This window comes from Microtus ochrogaster, chromosome 15 (assembly GCF_000317375.1).
Source record: "Microtus ochrogaster isolate Prairie Vole_2 chromosome 15, MicOch1.0, whole genome shotgun sequence".
NCBI classification, from domain to species: Eukaryota; Metazoa; Chordata; class Mammalia; order Rodentia; family Cricetidae; genus Microtus; species Microtus ochrogaster.
In genome coordinates this window covers 26,807,900-26,825,817 of record NC_022017.1, presented here as the reverse complement: position 1 = coordinate 26,825,817, position 17,918 = coordinate 26,807,900, and the positions used below count along the sequence as shown (strand labels likewise).

At 52.5% G+C, this 17,918-nt stretch overlaps 1 protein-coding gene across 1 annotated transcript in view; it reads left to right on the top strand.

Moving 5' to 3' along the window:
- Parvb (parvin beta) overlaps nucleotides 1-17,918 on the top strand; it is a 78,166-nt gene that overhangs the window by 50,453 nt on the left and 9,795 nt on the right. The window contains exons 5-10 of the mRNA XM_005354423.3: nucleotides 2,976-3,116; nucleotides 3,694-3,809; nucleotides 6,283-6,341; nucleotides 10,165-10,184; nucleotides 15,612-15,673; nucleotides 16,064-16,132. Of these exons, the coding sequence (XP_005354480.1) occupies nucleotides 2,976-3,116; nucleotides 3,694-3,809; nucleotides 6,283-6,341; nucleotides 10,165-10,184; nucleotides 15,612-15,673; nucleotides 16,064-16,132 (467 nt within the window). The remainder of the gene's footprint in view (nucleotides 1-2,975; nucleotides 3,117-3,693; nucleotides 3,810-6,282; nucleotides 6,342-10,164; nucleotides 10,185-15,611; nucleotides 15,674-16,063; nucleotides 16,133-17,918) is intronic.

The window sequence follows — 17,918 nt, the reverse complement described above, 5'->3', positions numbered from 1 at the left end:
TTGGGCTATATAAGCGAAATAAGCCCTTTTCTCTCAGGATACTGTTGGTCATGATGTTTCATCATAGCAACAGCGGTCCAGTTAGTTAGTTAGACAAATCCTAACCCTCAGGCCTTAGAATGTGACTGTGTTTATAGACACATTTTAAAAAGAAGTGTTTAATTTGAAACGAGGTTATGGGACTTGGCCCTACTCCAGTATGACTAGTGTCCTTTTTATTTATTTATTATTTTTAAAAAAAGAAAAATATTTATTCACTATGTATACATAGTGTTCTGCCTTTCTTTTGCTAGCAGGCCAGAAAAGGGCACCAGATCTCATTACAGATGGTTGTGAGCCACCATGTGGTGGCTAGGAATTGAACTCAGGGCCTCTTGAATAACAGCCAGCACTCTTAACCACTGAACCATCTCTCAAGCTCCAACTGGTGTCCTTATGAGAAGAAACTAGCCATGAGGGGAGGTGCTGCATACCCACCAATCCCAGCACTTGAACTGCTCAGGCGGGGAGACTGAGTTCAAGGACAGCCTAGCTACAGAGGGACACCACGTCTCATAAAAAACAAACAAAACAACAACAACAAAAAACGTAGCTTAGTAGACAGCTGCACACAGAGGGACGTCCATGTGGGGACACAGAGAAGGAAACAACCAGCACCTTTTCTCAGACCTCTGGTCCCAGGGTCGGGAGAAAGAGCCTCTCTAGGCCACCACTCGGCTCTTCCTCAGCCAGCGCTGCCTGTTGCCGCCTCCTCTGCCATCCCAGCTGACATCACTGGTGGCAGGGGAACAAGCGGACATGCTGGTTCTCTTTGTCCCTTTCTTCTTCCCTGTTCCCTTCCCCAGGGTCTGCCTGTCCTTGGTTGCTGCACACCTGTGGGCCTAGCTTGCTGTGTGTTTTCCTGTTGCTCACACGCGCAGCTGGGGGTGTCCCTGTTGGGGCCTGTGACCCAGGTGACGGGTGGCAAGAATCCACGGAAGCTGGTCCTCTTGTCCCCAGAGGCAGTGTGGAACCACCAATTTGTTTTCTTCATCACGCTCTCCTCTGCCCATTCTGTCATGTGTCCATCCATGGTCTTTCTTGGTTGTCACATTCACTGTGTCCCCCCACTGAGGGCCTCTCTTGTCCACATGTCTCCAGCACCTGTGCCCAGCACCCGTTTGTTGAGGGAACATGTGATTGAAGGGTTGTACCGTGTGTAGTAGACAGTCGTGTGCTGTCTTGTCCCGCAGACTGCAGAAGAACAGACCATTTTAACTGCAGGAGCTGGAGGTTAGGGGCGGAGAGGGGGCAAGAACACGGAAGTCCCGGGCCCAGGAAAATGCATGTGGCAGAACTTTGTGGGACCTTAGCAGGGTTCATGATCTCAGTGACAATGTGGCTGATGGCAGCTTTGCATCCCAGGCTAAGGACATGGTAATCACATTCCAGGAAATTGCCTCCGGTCACCCTGGGTCTGCGCCTTCGCTAGTTGGCAGAGGAGCCCTGCCAGGAAATATCACATCTTGGAATTAAAGACTAGGAAGGAACGGGGCTCCCTGCCTTCAGCGGGGGGGGGTGGGGGGGCGCAGAGCTCTGGCTGCTGTATCTGTGGCTACCTGCTCTCACCTGCTGCCTCCCCAATTCCCAAAGGAAATTGAAGGCGGCTGGGTCCCTGTCTAGGTAATTGAATCCTGAGCGAATGTGACAAATTCTCGGCCAGGCTCCTCCGGAGTGCTTCCTGCCTGTTCTTAGAAACCACACAGTCACCAACTCGGCAAATCTCCAATCAAACTTCTTGCGGTGTGAAAATGTTAGAGACCCGAGAAGGAGCCTAGGAAGGCAGGGGAGACTCACTGAGCTTTTCTTATGTTTATCAAAATTCGCTGTCTGGGACTCTGCTGGGACATCTCCCCTTCCCACACTCTCTGCAGTCACCCTTTGAGGCTGGCCCAGGAACTTCCTCTTCCTCACTCCACTATCGCACCTTTTGCTTTTATTTTTAAATTATTTATTATTATTATTATCATCATCATCATCACTAGTGTATGATGTGTGTGGGTGGGGGGAATGCATGTGGGTCTAAAAGTCAGATGACAACCTTTTTTCTTTTGTTGAGACAAGATTTCACTGTGTAACCCTGACAGACTCTGCCTCTGCCTCCTGAGTGTTGGGGTTAAAGGCATGCGCCACCACATCCAGCTAACTTTCATTTTTGATATAAATTTTTAAGGGTTTTTTTTTGAGAATTTTATAAACGAGCACTGTGTTTCCACCATTGCCACCTCTCCCCCTGCACCCCACTCCCTCTCAAGTTCGTGACCTCTTCTTTGATTATTAATTTTACGTCTGTGTATTTGCGGCTCAGTGAGTGCATTCAGTGCTGCTCCTACGTGCGCCTTTAGGCTGACCACTTGGTACTGAACAATCAACCAGGGGACTCCCTGTCCCTGGAGAAGACAGGTTCTCCTGCCCCCGGCAGCCATTAATTGCCTGTGTTTCTTCATCTCGGGGTGGGGCTTTGTGGCATGTCAACTGGAATTGCCACTGTCAGGTCTTATTGAGGCAGCCGTGTGGTTGTGATTCCGTGGATGCAGCTTCCCAGGCCCACCTAGAGGGTTCTAGCTGGCAGCAGGCCAGGGGACAACTTTTGAACAGCTCTGTTCTTCCGCTGTGGTGTCCGGTGCCTGACTGCCACCACGACAACACTGCCCTCCCCCCCAGCTGTATCGTGAAGGGGTCTTCTCCATTTCGTGCACATAAGCTGCTCCCGAACGCCTGCTTCATTCTTAACTGCCCTTCACTTGCTATATGTAGTGTAACCTTCTCACAGTAGAAATGGCCTCCCAAGTCCAGAGCTTCCTGGCTCAGCACGGTACCGGTACCGCCGTCCCAGGGATCTGGACTAAGGTGTCCCTGCCCCAGCCAGGGCACAGGTGGCTCCAGCTCCTCCCGCCTGGACGCTCTGCCTCATGACCTTGTCTTTGTCTCTACAGAAAAGCTGGGGCACTGCAAGCTGAATGTGGCCGAGGTGACACAGTCCGAGATCGGGCAAAAGCAGAAGTTGCAGACGGTCCTGGAGGCTGTGCAGGATCTGCTTCGGCCCCACGGCTGGCCGCTGCGCTGGAATGTGGACTGTGAGTGGCCCCTGTGTGGGGACCGAGTGTTGGAAGGAACCATCCTCCGTCCTTCTGTGTTGTCATCGATCACTCTGTAAGGCCTTGTGGTTAAAAACAGTGTACCCTCTTGACCTGTTGTGCCAGAGGCCAGGTGGCAGAGGAGAGGTCTGGAGACACACAGCTAAGGGCACAATCACACACCAGGGCTCTGCCTCCCCACTTCCTTACACACCACACACACACACACACACACACACACCTTTAATCTTAGTGCTTGGAAAGCTGAGGCAGGTGGATCATTGTGTGTTTGAGGTCAGCTGTTCTAGGCCAACCAGGACTACATAGTGAGATCCTGCCCAAAAAAAAAAATAAATAATAAATAAAATAAAAAGAACATGATTGTCAAGTGGCATTGAGCCAACAAGAAAGAATAGAGAGAAGCCAGGCAGAAGCAGGCAGAAGCCCTCTGAGGCCTCCCTATCTGAGGTCCTTTCATCCTCCCCCAGAGGTCTCCTTGAGACCTGCCCTCGAGATGGTCCCCTGCTCGCTACAGCATCTGACCCGAGGCCGCTCTTTCTTCCTCCTCCACCCAAAGCTATCCACGGGAAGAACCTGGTGTCCATTCTTCACCTTCTCGTCTCCCTGGCCATGCACTTCAGGGCCCCCATCCACCTTCCCGAGCATGTCACCGTGCAGGTGGTGGTCGTCCGGGTGAGTACACTGGGCCGTCTCTTTGTCCGTCTCTCTGCTGGTGAGGCAAGCTGCCTCTTTTTCTTCTCGTAGTTTTCCAGCCCTTTCCCCCAATCCCGAGAGACTACCTTGTATTTTTCCCTCTTGATAAAATGCATATCTCACCCTGGCTCTTTGAGAAGTGATTGGAGAGGGAACAATGGCGTTGATTTGAAGAGTGGCACACGGGTGTTGAGGTTTAATTTCCCAGATTTCTGAAAAGAACGCTCATTTCTCTCCAAAGCCACCGAGTCGGAATCCAATCCCCTTGAATGTGCTTATTACACACTGGAGGAAGCTGCGACCGGCAGAATGAAATAGACACCCAAATTAAAGGCTCTCCACATTTGCTCCGTATTATAAGCCATCATTCCCCATTATCTTTTTTTTTAGGTTCATTTCTCTTGATTTACTTAGAGAAGTGAGCCAGGACCTGGGGTCCTGGTAATGGGGCCAGGCGTAGATTTTCCATGCATGCTGTCCTGGGCTTTAGCATTCAGGCACACAGATGCTGGCCTGACTTGGTTCCTGTGCATGACTTCAATGTATTAAATACCTACGGGTGCCGGACATATGCCTGAATTTGTGGGGACCCTGAATGAGGAAATCCCATTTGGCCTGGAAGAGCCACTGTGTCTGCCAAAGGTCTGAGGTCACAGTTGGGACCTGTGTGTCACTGGTATTTATGCTACTGGAGACGCTCAGTTTCATTCTGTTCTCTGAATTTTTAACTTATCTGTTCTGTGGTCTGTGGTCCATGACAACCTGGCTGAGCCTGTGTTTTCGGAAGCCATACTGACCTCTCTTCTACCCTGGGAGCTTAGTCGTACCCTGCTGGGAAGGCCCTTTCTGATATTAAGTGAAGATCACCTGCCATTTCTCCTTGCTTCCTTCCCAATCAGGATGTTTGTGGTCGGCGAGAGTGACGCAGACCCAGGGGGACCATTCCTGTGGCCCTAGTCTTGGCTGCCGGCTCCCAGGCAGCAGGCTGGGAAAGGCTTCCCAAGGACACAGGGGAAAAATGGTTCCTAAACCTACCTACGTCAGCCCCGGGCCCCAAGAGTGCTGAGCGGGCTCACTGTCCAAGTATTTCCTTTCAGTCTTACGCGTTGGTCCAAGACAAGCTTGGGTTTTTGGAAAGTCTGACCCCCTCCAGCAAGTCCCCTCCAGCGTGCCTGTGTCTTGACCAGGGATCCTGAGCTGTTAGCACAGAGTCCAAAGTAGAAGAGACCTCAGTGAGGATTTCCAGCTGGACGGCAGCTTCTTAGAAGTCACCCCCCCACCCCCACCCAGGCCCTGCTCAGAACTTCTTTCCGCCTCTCCTGAGGTCCTCTTGGCTGTCCATATGCTTGCTCGGGTAACCCACTGTCTTACTTGAGATGGGGCAAAGCGAGACATGGGGCATTTCACAGCTGGAAGACAGGAAGCCCAAACCTTGCTTACCCCCAGCAGTGGAAGCATTGGGCTCTCGATTGCTTTTGCCTCTTGATTTCCCTACAAACTCTGTGTGATGTTGCTAACCATTCGATTATCCAGCTCTAAGTTTATCAATGACTTCCCTAATGCCCAGCAACTAATAGGCCCCTCATTCACTCTTAGCATGTAAATAGGTGAACCAAACACCTAGAGTCTTATTTGGCAGGCTCTTGTGTATCAGTTGGCACAAGGCCCTGGGGTGAGCCAAGCTGAGGTTGCCAGCTACCATTACTTGTTAATAAGAACGAGTCTACAAGATCCCTGCAGGCCAGATCAGGGAAGCACATGAGGGGCTTCTGGTTAGAACAGATTTCTGTCCTTCAGAAGCTTCAAGCAGGGGCCTGAGGTTCTGGTTACTTTGGCTGGCCTCTGCGGAGTCCCAGTGTATTTGGGTTGGTATCCACTGTCCCTCTGCCCTCCTCCTGGCACCTCTGTGTACTTACCAGGGTTGCTGGGGTGAAGCACCACTAATGGGGTGAGTGGGGCTTCAAGTGGCAGGTGGATTTCTTCTCCCAGTGCTGCTGGCTTCAGGGAGCAGTCCTCTTGGCCCCGTTCGGCTTCTGCCGGCTGTCTTTAGTGTCCCGGGTTCATGGCTGTAGTCCTTTGTTCTGCTCTTTCATGTTCAAGAGTGCCACTCACCCCAGCTTCAGAGTTCATCGCTGCTCATTATTCCGCAGCCTCTTTTCACCGGTATTGAAAGCCACCAAGGAAAAAAAACAAGTTGCGAGGCCCTGGGTAGACGCGTTTGGGGCTTTCTGTGTGGCCTGTTGCTCACATGTTCTTCCTCTGGTGTTTCCCCAGCATGCCTCATGAACTCCCTGATTACCCATGTTCCCCATCCCAGCTGCAGAATAGGAGACCCTTTCTAGGCTGGCATCCTGCCCAGGGTGAGGGGACTTCCCATGAGGTCAGCAGGTGCTGGCTACTCCACTCATGCCCCACGGTCTAGGCATTGATCTGCTTGCTTTGCGGTTTTCAGAAGCGGGAAGGCCTGCTGCACTCCAGCCACGTCTCGGAGGAGCTGACCACGACCACGGAGTAAGTGAATGGCGACTGACCCTCAGGGTTTTGTACCTCATGTCAACTGACCCTCAGGGACCCAAGCCCCATATGAGCCAGGCCCCGATTCTGGCTTCAGGCAAGGACGCTGGCCTGGGGGACCCTGTATTTCTCCATAATTTTTAGTCTTAGTGTATGCTTTTTGTGTGTGTGCTAACTTCCTCCACACATTTTCTTCTGGGCTTTCCATGTCAGCCCCATGGAGTCTTTGAGGGACTCTTGAAATTCCTTCAAAAATCAGAGGCTGATTTTTTATTTTAGAAGATGAACTGAACGGATGGGTTCAGTTAGCAAAGTGCTTGCTGTGTGAACATGAGAAACTAATCCTCTGCACCCACATTTTAAAAAACATTCAGGTACAGGAATGCATGTCTGTAATGCCATCACTGGGGTGGCAGAGACAGGAGGATCTTTGGAGCCCATTGGTCAGCCTGTCTAGCCAAATCAGTGAGCTCCGGGTTCAGTGAGAGACCCTGCCTCAAAAAACAAGGTGATGGGTCAGTCTCTGCCCTGCGCACACAAGTGTGTGTGTGTACACACAAATCATACATACATTATATACAATTTAAAAAAAAATTAAGCCAGGCGGTGGTGACATACACCTTGAATTCCAGCACTCGGGAGGCAGAGGTAGGTGGATCTCTGTGAATTTGAGGCCAGCCTGGTCTTCAGAGCTAGTTCCAGGACAGCCAAAGCTACATATAGAAAGCCTGTCTCAACCCCCTGCCCCCAAATTTGAAAGAATCTCAGGGATGCCAGTGGTGCTAACTCAGGATGGCCGTGGGGCCTGTCATGTCTTGCTTGTTTCCTAATCTTCATCTGTCAATCACCAGTTGCTCCTTTGGAGGGAGGAGCCATGTGATCAGTCAGAACTGACCTATGGTGGACACTGTTGAGTCTTCTGGTCTCTTTGAGAAAGCTAGAATTTTTAAAAGCCTTGAGGAACTACACCTTAATAACAAACCAGGTAGTGCATCGTGTGTGAGGTCCCACAGTGCCCATGCAGGATCCTAGGCACTCACTGCTCTTGTCCCTGCTGACTAAACCTGTTTCAATATTTAAAAGCATTGCTGGTGTCAGCTAGCTCACCAGCTCCATTCACGCAGATGCCACGGCTGTGCGTCTATAGCCTTTCAGCTGCTGACTGGCACGGAATCCACTCAGGCATGGTGAGTGGGCTGCCAGAGGACTCGAAGTTATGGCAGTGTGCCCTGTGATGTGTGTGTGTTCTGTCCTGCATCCCGCAGCCCTCAGGGAAGGGCAGGGAGCTGGGGTGGGGGGAGGATGTCAGGTGTGAGTGTGTTGTGGCTGCAGAAGGGTGAGTCCCGGGAATGCACAGCCTGGTGGGGGCTTGGTGGTCTGACTTGAGATACCACCCCTGACAAGCCTGCAGACAGCCATGTGAATGGGCTCAGCCAGGCGGTTTGCTAAGCTTGCTGTATGATGGGTCCTGTGGTATCTGCATCCGAGGGCTTCCCAGGTCCTGATGGAACCAGGGAGCCTCTGATACTGCCTTTCCTCCTCACGGGCTGAGCTTCGGCTCTCTTTCCCCCGTGTTCTGAGAGGCTGAGTACCCTCATCCTGGCCCCATCCTGGATTCCTGACCCGTGCCTTTTCTCTGTGGGTCATTCTGAGATGGGGATTTGGGAGAACATACTCTACCTAATGACCTGGAGTAGCCGGGGCCTGTACGGCTGTGGGAAGTAGCTGAAGCCATCTATTGCAGTCTGCACAGGGCGAGGGGGACCAGAGAAAACAGCAAGAGGTGTTGGGGGTTCCACAGTCATCAGGGGCAAAACCTGAAAGTGGAGAGAGGTTTGGCCGATGCCCACCTAACTGCCCACCATCTGTGCCCAGCACTCCAGAGGCCTGCTGTGTGCCCGCCAGAGCTGGTCATGGAAGAGCAGGGCAGGTGGAGGACACGGTTCATCTGTTCCAGGGCTGACAAGGAGACAGTTGGGTAGAATGTAAGATCAGACAGAGGGAGGACTTGGGACGTTCTGTGCCTATTGTGGTGTTTTCAGGGGCAGGAGCACCCTGGAGTCAGGGATGGGGACACTTGAGTTGAGCCATTTCTGCTGGATGCCAGACTCTTCTACGTAGCCAAGGGAGGAGCTGAGATGTCTCTAGTCCCTTGTCTGCTGTCATCCTCTTATCCGACCTGGAGTTTACTCTCTCTTGTCCACCCCCACCCCCATCCTTGTGGCCACAGTGGCCCTGATGGATAAGTAGAGCATCAGGTGCCTGCCAAAACTACAATGGTCCATCAACATCCTTGCTGTGCACCTCTGGCTATATCTTCTCTGTATCCTCTCTGGTGCACATACCTTTGGGGATGCACAGGCCCAAGGTTAGTGTTTGTTTGTTTGTTTGTTTGTTTGTTTTGAGAAAGGGTCTTAACCATGTGGAGCAGGCTGGCTTTGAACTCACAGAAATCTGCCTGCCTCTGCCTCCCGAGTACTGGGATCCAAGTTATGCATACTACACCGGGCACACAGTTAACACTTAGCTCCTATTTTCCATGTCTTCCCCAGAGGGTTCTCCCTCCAGGAAGCCCTTCCAGCTTGCCAGCTGAACAGGAGTGAATGGCCTTACCATTCCCGTAGTCTTTCACGATCTTCCTTGTTACCAGCTCTGAGCTGTGGAGGAGAAACTCTGGCCAGGTCCAGGTTCAGGGTGTTTGGTTCTGTGTCTTTATTTCATGCACACAGTGGGTCTTTCCAGTAAGTATTTACTGAGATGGAGCCCAAGCCCTTGCCCTAGAGGTTGCTGCCTAGGGACTGAATGCATCTCTTAGCTTCAGGAAGGGGACATGTGGGTGGCAGCTGGAAGTTGGCTCCAGGACCATGACTCATGGTGGCTGGGTTAGCTGCAGCCAAACTATCTTAGTTTACTTTCCATGGTTGTGATAAACACTGTGACCAAAGGCACCTGAGGGAGGAAATGGCTTACTCCAGTTTCCAGCTGTAGTCTCAACACTGAGAGAAGTCAGGGCGGGAACTCAAGGAGGGAACCTGGAGGTAGACACTGAGGCGGAGGCCGTGGATCCAACACCCCCACACAGACGTACATACAGGCAGAGTAGCAACAAGTAAAAATAAAAAAGTCCCATGGAGTCTTTGAGGGACTCTCAAAATTCCCTCCAAAACTTCAACAGTGGGGTTTCCCAGCATTATTTTCCAAGTTCTCACAACGGCTCATTAATCTTTAAGCAAATGGCTTTTCTAGCCCAAAGTTCCAGACTCCTTCCGTCCTCACCCTGTAGCCCAGTGGTTCTCACCCTTCCTAACGCCACGACCCTTTAATACAGTTCCTCATGTTGTGGTGACCCCACCCTTTAATATGGTTCCCCATGTTGTGGTGACCCCCACCATAAAATTACTTCGGTGCTACTGCACAACTCTAATTTAGCTGTTGTTATGAATCGTAAGTATCTGATATGCAAAATGTCTGATCTGTGAACCTGGGAAAAGGTCATTGGGGCCCCCAAAGGGCACACAACTCACAGACTGAGAAACACTGCCTTATCTGATGGGCACGGCTGTGAGGCAAATTGACCAGGATCAATATACTCCTATGTCCCATGATCCATTATGTCTGTCCCCTCCAAATGGCATACCATGGTGGTCACTGTGTCAGGAAAGAGGGCAGTTTGCTGTCATTCAAGTGCTGACGTCAGTCATCTGTACATGTCCCTCTCCAGAAGGCCCTGGGGCTGGGTGCTGGGGTCTGGTTGGCTCTACCTGTCCCCTTCTTAAGACTTGGTCCAAATAACCATCTGACTCTTTGTTCTTGTTTCCAGGATCATGATGGGCCGGTTTGGTAAGTACCCTGGTTTGGGATGGAACGTGCTGAGACCTGTGGGCACGCAGGGTCCAGCCCAGAAAGATCTGGGCTTCTCAAGGTCATGCTTGTGAACTTGGGCAGGAGGGGTGAGGTTGGAGGGAGGGAGGAGTGCCAGCCTGGAGAATGTCTTTAGCTTACCTTTAGGGAGGGAGGGAGAAAAGGAGGTGATTACCCTCTCACCTGACCTTGTCCCCTGGGCAAGAGAGGGCAGACAAAGGAACCAAAAACCTGTGCAGGAGAGCATTTAAACCCCGGGAAGCAGAAGCCTGGCTCCTGGCTTAGGGAGGGAGGCTAATGTGGGCAGTTCAAAACAGAAAGTCCTTGACCACAATGGTGTTCTCCAGCCAGCAAGGAGGGGAGGAAAACAGAAGCCAGCTGGAAGCTCCCAGCTCAGTTCCAGATGTATACCTGACCCTGGGGAATCCTTGGGGTTCAGGTGCCTCCTCCACAACCCCACAGAGCGCCCTTCTCTAATGTGGAGGGTCTAAGGATGTGAGTCACCACTGTGGAGAGCAGACCCAGCTCTGATGGCCTGGAAGGTCTTAATGAGAGAAAGCCGCAGCCATGTGGCCCTGAGCCTTCTCCAATGGACAGGTGCTATGGCTGCTTGGAGAATCCACGGGCGTTTCAACATTTTGATAAAGCAGCTCAGCTCTCCCGTTTCCATCCTAGCCAGTAATGTCATTGTTATTAAACCCAAATAAAGGAAGGCGGAAGGGAGCCTCTATCCAGTCTGTGAAGGAGAGGCAGGGTGGAGGCAGACGTGGGTTCATGCCGGACCGGTATCCGGGTGCTGGCTGGTTTCGAGCCTCCCCTGAGGATGCAGAGGCCAGAGGTGGGAAGATGACAAATGAGGGGGCCTGAGATGCCTTTGAGTGTGGAGCTGTCGCTTCTGTGTTTGGGTTGGCCCTGTTTCAGGTTCAGAGGATTTGAAAAGAGTTGGTTTGGTTGTGGGGAGGGGAGCCTGGGCCCTGTTGGTATCTTGGGAGCCCTGGCAGCTGGAAAGAACACCTGGCAAGGCACACAGGGTGTGGCTCCCAAGGGGAAAGCCAGGTGCACCAGGACTCAGCCGCAGTGCTGGGGACATCCGAGGCCATAAGAGGCCTCGGGGGCTGTACTGACTTTACTTCTCACATGCTCTGGCGTAAGATGAAACAGGCTTTTAGCTAGTGACAGGCAATTAGTTTCGCCCCCGCCTTGTGCTTCTGCTGACGCAAAGAGGTCTCCTAGTTACACGTCTGACAGCCTTAGCTTCGGTGCAGCGAGTCCCCTGGCTCCCAGGCATCCTCTTGGTGGGGAGTGAGTGACACAAGATTTCTGGGCACATCTGGCTTCAGTGCCCTGCCAGGGTCTTGTCACACTACTGCCTTTGCTACCACAGTGCCCTCTGCCACGTGGATTTCCACTGAGCCCTCAGCTTCTTTGCACACTGCTGGGGAGGAAGGTCCCCAAACACCCCTTGTCATATATCTGTTTACAGTCCACAGTCCCTGCAGTGGCCTCTAAGGATGTCCCAGACATCGCATCCCCTGTGGCCTCTTTGGTTATTTTACCTCCTGAGTATCGAGGCCTCACCCTGTGGCTTCCTCAGTCCCGTTGCTCTCTGGCTGAGCTGCCCTCCTGCTCAGTTACCCCTTGGCTCCCTCTTGCTTTGGCTTGGCTGTCGCTCACCAGGGATCCCCTGCCACCAACCAGCATACACTGGTCCTCTACTCTCGGGTTGTCTTCTTTGTGTCTATAATCATCCGTCAGCCGTACTCCCAGGAGCCTCAGTGTTGATGTGAGTTCCCTTGGCCCAGGACAGTCTGTAGTCACCCCCAGGCTGCGCGGTCTCAGCGGCCCTCCCTAAACCCTGTCTCTTGTGAAGAGGGTCCGAGACAGCATGCTGACCCTCCTAGGCTGATCCTTGCTGGAACCAGTTCCCACAGCCTGCTTAGCCTTCAAGTGCTGTGAGCAGGGGGAGCAGCTCCTCTCTGGCTCCTCTTCCATCTTTCCAGCAGAAAAAGGGGTACCCAGCCACTTCCCATCATTGTCTTGTCCTGGCTGAGGTGGGAGCAGGTTTTTTCCTCTCCCTGGAAACAAGTCTCCTGGGAGCTGGGAGGTTAGAGCCTGGTCTCCATAGCAACGGCTTTGCCAGTTGCCTTTTCTCTAGCTGGTAGCCCTTCCTCCCCAGTTCCCCCACTCAGGAGCCCTTTCTGATGCTGTCAGGATGGGATGGGCAAGAAACAGAAGCAGCTCCCTCATCCCACGCTCAGTTTGCTGTGACTCAGTCTCCCCCTTTCCCTCTCCAGTAGAACCCGTGCTAAAACTCTGACCTGGGGTTCACACCCCTGGTCACACCCCCTGTTCACACCCCTGGTCACACCCCCTGGTCACACCCCCTGGTCACACCCCTGGTCACACCCCCTGGTCACCCTGCACCCAGGATGCCACACCGAGCCATGTAGCTCCTGTCAGCCTCCCTCCCGGGCCACCCTGCTCTTAAATCAACTCCGGGCTCTCAAGTTTCTCTTTGCACAGTTTGTTCACTCTGGCAGGCATGCCATTCCCCTTCTGATTGCTCCAGCAAGCCTGGCTTGAACCTCGAAGCCCTTTCCTCCATCCCTCTATGACTCAAACCTCTTGTCCACATGTACACACTGGGGTGCTCCCAGAGACCAGCCTGACCAGAGTTGGTCAAAGCTTGGAAGCTGAGCGTTATGAGCAGAGGCTGCAGGACAGAGAAATAGGAACCCCCAACCCTGTCCTGGGTTCTTGACACTGGGTGGATTTGTGACTCACTATGGCTTTAGCCTTTGCTTTCAAGGGGACTCAGAGATGTGGACTGGGGAGAACCTTTAGTCTGAAGTAGACTCCAGGCAGATCTGGGACCCTTCTGTCTGTGCCCCTCCCAACTAGTAACTTCCCCAGCACGAGGGAAATGGTGGAGACCCAGACATGCCTGATGGCCGGACTTGTCCCCGGGCCCCATCCCATCTCTTGATGCTCACCAGGGTGGTGGGGTGACAGACTGGGTTGTTCCTACTTACAAAGGAAGAAACCCTTTGGCTACGGAAGTGGCCTGAAGTCTGTGGGCTTTCATGTCACACAGTGAGGATATGAACCCAGCTCTGCCCTGTCCCCCCAAACCCTGTTTAGAGTCCTTGGTCCCTCCTGGCCACAGGACACGCTCTGATGCTTCCTCTAGGCCCAGGTGAGCAGCCAGCGTGGGAGGCGCCCAGCAGCAGCCCACATAGCGCTCTGCCAGCCCAGCGGTGGCCCGGCTAAATAAACCAGTGACGTCAAGCGTCTTGGCTCCTAGGGCTTTGCCTAAGCGGCTTTACCAGGCTGCGCTGCTTCATGAGGACTAAGCTCCTTTTGCCCCTTTACAGATTGTTTTCCAGGGGATAATCTGACTTAGCTGATTGTAGTGAAGAGTGACAGCTGGCGCTAACTGAGGGTAGCTTTTAGTCCCCACCGACTCTGGGGGGGAAGGAGCTGCCTCCCTTCCCCCAACAGACAGACACGCTCACTCCAGCATGCACACATGCACACACACAGGGGTCCTTCTTTTTATTTAGCCTCTCCCCTTTCCCAAGGCTTACAACGAGGCCCCAGGTTGGATGGAGATGTCTCCAGACCCTACCCTGGCCTGAATCTCTGGCACTTTCCTCTTGGGGCTAGGTGGGTAGGAAGGCTTCCTCTAAACTACCTGACTGGCTTTTTCAGCTCACCCCAGCCTTCTTCATTCTCCTCCTTCCTTCCTCCTCAGTATTCCCCCTCCCCCAAGGTGGGAGAAGGCTCCCTGTGCGCTCCCACTGGGATGCCACGGTGGAGCTGGGGGTGGATGGCTTCTCTACTAGCTCCGTTCCAGTAGCCTACAATGCCCAAGAACCAAGCAGACAGAGGTCAGGACTTAGGTCCTTTCCTGGGTTTCCCCTCCCTCAGCAGCACTCTGTTGGCCCTGGAGCCCTCAGGCCTCTGCTTTGACCTATGCTGCGATCATCTTTCCCGAAGACTTACGTCTCCTACTTCTTTCAAATATTGGCAGATATAGAGGTTCAGAGGGCGTTCCGGGTTCTCCTGTCCCTGAACAAAGGACAGAGAGACACAGAGTTGTAGCCAGAGCTGCCGGTTTCCTGAGGAACGATCCACTTCTAAGGGAGGAAGTGAGGCCTCCAGCTTGCAGAGCTGGGCTTCCTGTTACCTTAGAGCCGGCTTTCCCCTCATTTGCATAGCAAGGATATTTTGGTTCATTTGCATAGAGTGGGCTTCTCTGAGTGCTCTGTTTGTTACATGTAGTTCACACAAACTCATGTGTCATCATCTCTCACTAGCATCTTCCATCTGCCCCCAGGGGTGAGCCACAGTGTTACAGTGAGCCCCAGGCCACCCACAGACGCAGGAGTGCTTAGGTCCTGAGCCAGAGGCAGAGGCAGATTTTCAGATTAAGAAAAGAATTCTTTGTCAGCTTTTGTGGGCTGGGGGTGGCCATTTGTGAGAAGGGAGGGGTTTCGGGGTTCCAGGGTTTCCTCTTTGCCAACTTGGTTTTTTTTTTTTTCATATACTAATTTTGCAAGGCTTCTGTCCACTGTTGACCTTAATCAAGTAGGGAAGGATGGGGTGCTTCTGTGCTGATTGGGGTGGCAGCTTGCACATGTGACAGAACAGGTTGTGGTTCACCAGGGAAGAGAGAGGTGTTGGGTTTCTCAGGGAGGAATAGGCTGTCTGCAGGTATCCTGCAGAAGACACCAACGGCTCGCACGCCTTTCCGTGGAGTCCTTCAGAGGAAGTGACCTTGGAGAGCAGCCTGGGGGCAGAGAGGCTGTATTAAAGGCCCTGTACAGGGCTGTACCTCGGGTTTCAGAGAGACCATTTTGTAGAGCCTGGGAAGAGAGGATGGACCACAGTGTCAGAGTGAGAAGGGGTGAGAGGACATCCAGTTGCACTTTTAGAGTCTGGATGCTGATGGGGAAGAGGCCAGTTGCCCTGGAAGCTGTGGGCATCCCCAGGGAAGGGGAGGTGGACCAGACATGGGAACCGCAGACCTGGCCAAGTGGAGAAGTGGTGGGATTCACAGGCAGTGGTAGATCTTAGGAGAGACAAGGATGCTTCAGGAGCTCAGTGGGAGTGTGTAGGTGCCATGTGTGACCCACTCTTCCATGCCCAAAGATTTGCAGATGGTTAAGAGTTTGAGAAAGCCCCACGCACCCTTGGTTCACAAACCAGATTGTGATCCCGGTCTTACACTCGGGCAATGCCAGTCTTCAGGTTCCTCTGCTCTGGCAGAAACTAGAGGGATAGAACAGGCTGGAAGCCCCAGGCAGAACATCCCGAGGGGTCAGGGTGGCTGTTTCTAGAAACAAGGGCAGCAGGGTCCTCTCCAGAACTCCTCTCTGTGTTCTCTCTTGCATGTCGTGGCAGAGCGGGATGCCTTCGACACACTTTTCGACCATGCACCGGACAAGCTCAACCTTGTGAAGAAGGTAGATCCCTCCCGACACGCCCCGGCCCCCATCGCCACCCTTCATGGGACCTGTGTAGACTCTGCCTAGACTCTCTGCAGACCCAAGGCAGGCTGAGATGGGATGAAAGGTGTTTGGAATTTCTAAGGTTTGCCTCGTATGTTGAGACCATCCTCAGCAATGTGTAGCATGGCGTGCTCTTTTACAATAGGGTCATGCAGACCAGACAGCTCGATCCCTGTTGGCACTGTACCATTAAGACTAGGCCTGGCTTAAGAGTATGGTGTCTGATACACAACCTTTTTGTTTTAGCCACCAGAGGAGGGTCTGGAGGGTCTCAGCCCGCCATGTTGGGGGCTGGGGGAATTCTGCAGAAGGTTGCTGATATGCTTTGCTTCTCTGCTTTGACAGTCTCTCATCACATTTGTGAACAAGCACCTGAATAAGCTGAACTTGGAGGTGACCGACCTGGAGACCCAGGTAGGCAGGCTTCAGTGGGGGGTCCCTCTGGTCTATGTTTCTAGTACCTCTCGACTCAGGTAGGGTGCGGGAGCCAGTGGGACCATCTTGTCTCTCTCAGGGAGAGCCTCCAGTATGTAGCCCACAGCATTGTTTCTGCCCGACCGAGCTGGCTGCTCAGACTCTCTGCTTCCTGCAGCCCTGACAGGCAGAGACTGAAGGCTGGAGCCATGATCTGCAAGCTTCTGGTCCAGAGTCACAGTGCAGGCACAGAGTTACAGTTTAGCTCCTTCCCAGCCCCTCTGTGGTTTCTGCTGTGTTCCTGCAGGCGGTCTTTGGTGTTTTTGGGCCCAGAGATGTATTACGTCCATCTTCTGTGGCCTCCTCCTGTGTCTGCATCTCTGTGCCTGTACATCTGCATTCGGCACACAGCTCTCTGTGCCCTCCACCCCCACCCCGTCTGCTCCCTCAGAGCTAGTGTCTAGAAATGGATGCTTGAGAGCAGAGGAACATCGTGCTGGATTAGAGCCCACCCTAATGGCACAAATGGAACAGAGACCCTGTTTCCAAATGGAGTCACGTGCACAGAGTCTAAGGAATAGAATTCTAATTTATTTTTGAGAGAGACAGTTCAACTTTATTATCCACCCCTAAGACTCCATCCCATCTTGCCACAGGGCCATTTGCTCCAAAAGTCTCTGGGCCTAGAACATTCTGTGTCCTCTGCTTCTATGGCAGAGATGCTGCAGCTTCACATTTGGTCCTGTGTCAGCGTGGGAACAATGCCCCATCCAACCTGGGGCCAGGGAGATGGCTCAGCTGGTAAAGGTGATTACCAAGCAAACTTAATGGCCTGAGTTCGATCCCCAGGGATGCACATAGTGGAAGGACACAACTGACTCCTGCAAGTTGTCATGTGACTACATACGCACTGGGACACGAACTCGTTGCCTGCCCCAAGCATCATACAACTTACAAGAATAGAAATAAAATAATCATCCATTTGGGGAATAGGGACAAAACACTTCTGCCATATGTATCTCATATGCTCCCTCCTCCAGCTAGAGCGCCATCGTGGTGACAGTCTCGAAGCATACAAACCCTGCGGGTCCCCAGAATTCTCCCCAGCTTTGTTGTGAGTCTGATTCCTGAGCGGCGCAGACATCCCTAATGCGTGGCTGATCCTTCCTAAACCCCTGGGCGTTTTCTTCTATTGCTTTCTCTTTCCTTAACTTCTCTCATTTGCTTTTCTAATTAAAAAAGTAATTCAGGTTCATCGCAGAAATGTCTGAAAATGAAGATAAGGAAAACAAACAGAAGTCACCATAGTATATCACCCCACTGCACTCCGGGGCTTGTTCCAAGCCCTCCTCCTGGGGATTCTGGGTGTATGCAGTGTGGTCTGCCTAAGGGAGCAGATTGTGTATGTATGTGTGTGTGCGTGTGTGCACATGCGTGCCCATGATTTGCAAAAGCAGCGCTTATCCATAGCTGTTTGCTCATGCAGTACTTGCTGCATGACACTTTCGGTTTCCTGAAGCCTGGGAAGCTAACGTGAAAAGCTGTGTCTCTCCCTCCCTACTGCCCACCCCTCCCCCAACTCTGCCTGGGTCTCTTTCAAAGTGTTCATGCATAAAACAACACACTCTCCTTAATAGCACTCGATCGCACTGGACAGCTGGTTTGTAATGTGTTGTGTTTTTTTCCCTCCCTAAATACGTTTGGGCATCTTTTTGCAAGAGATGGATGTCTCTGTCTGAATCTATTTCACTTTTCTGTCATATTCATTCTCTCTCTCTCTCTCTCT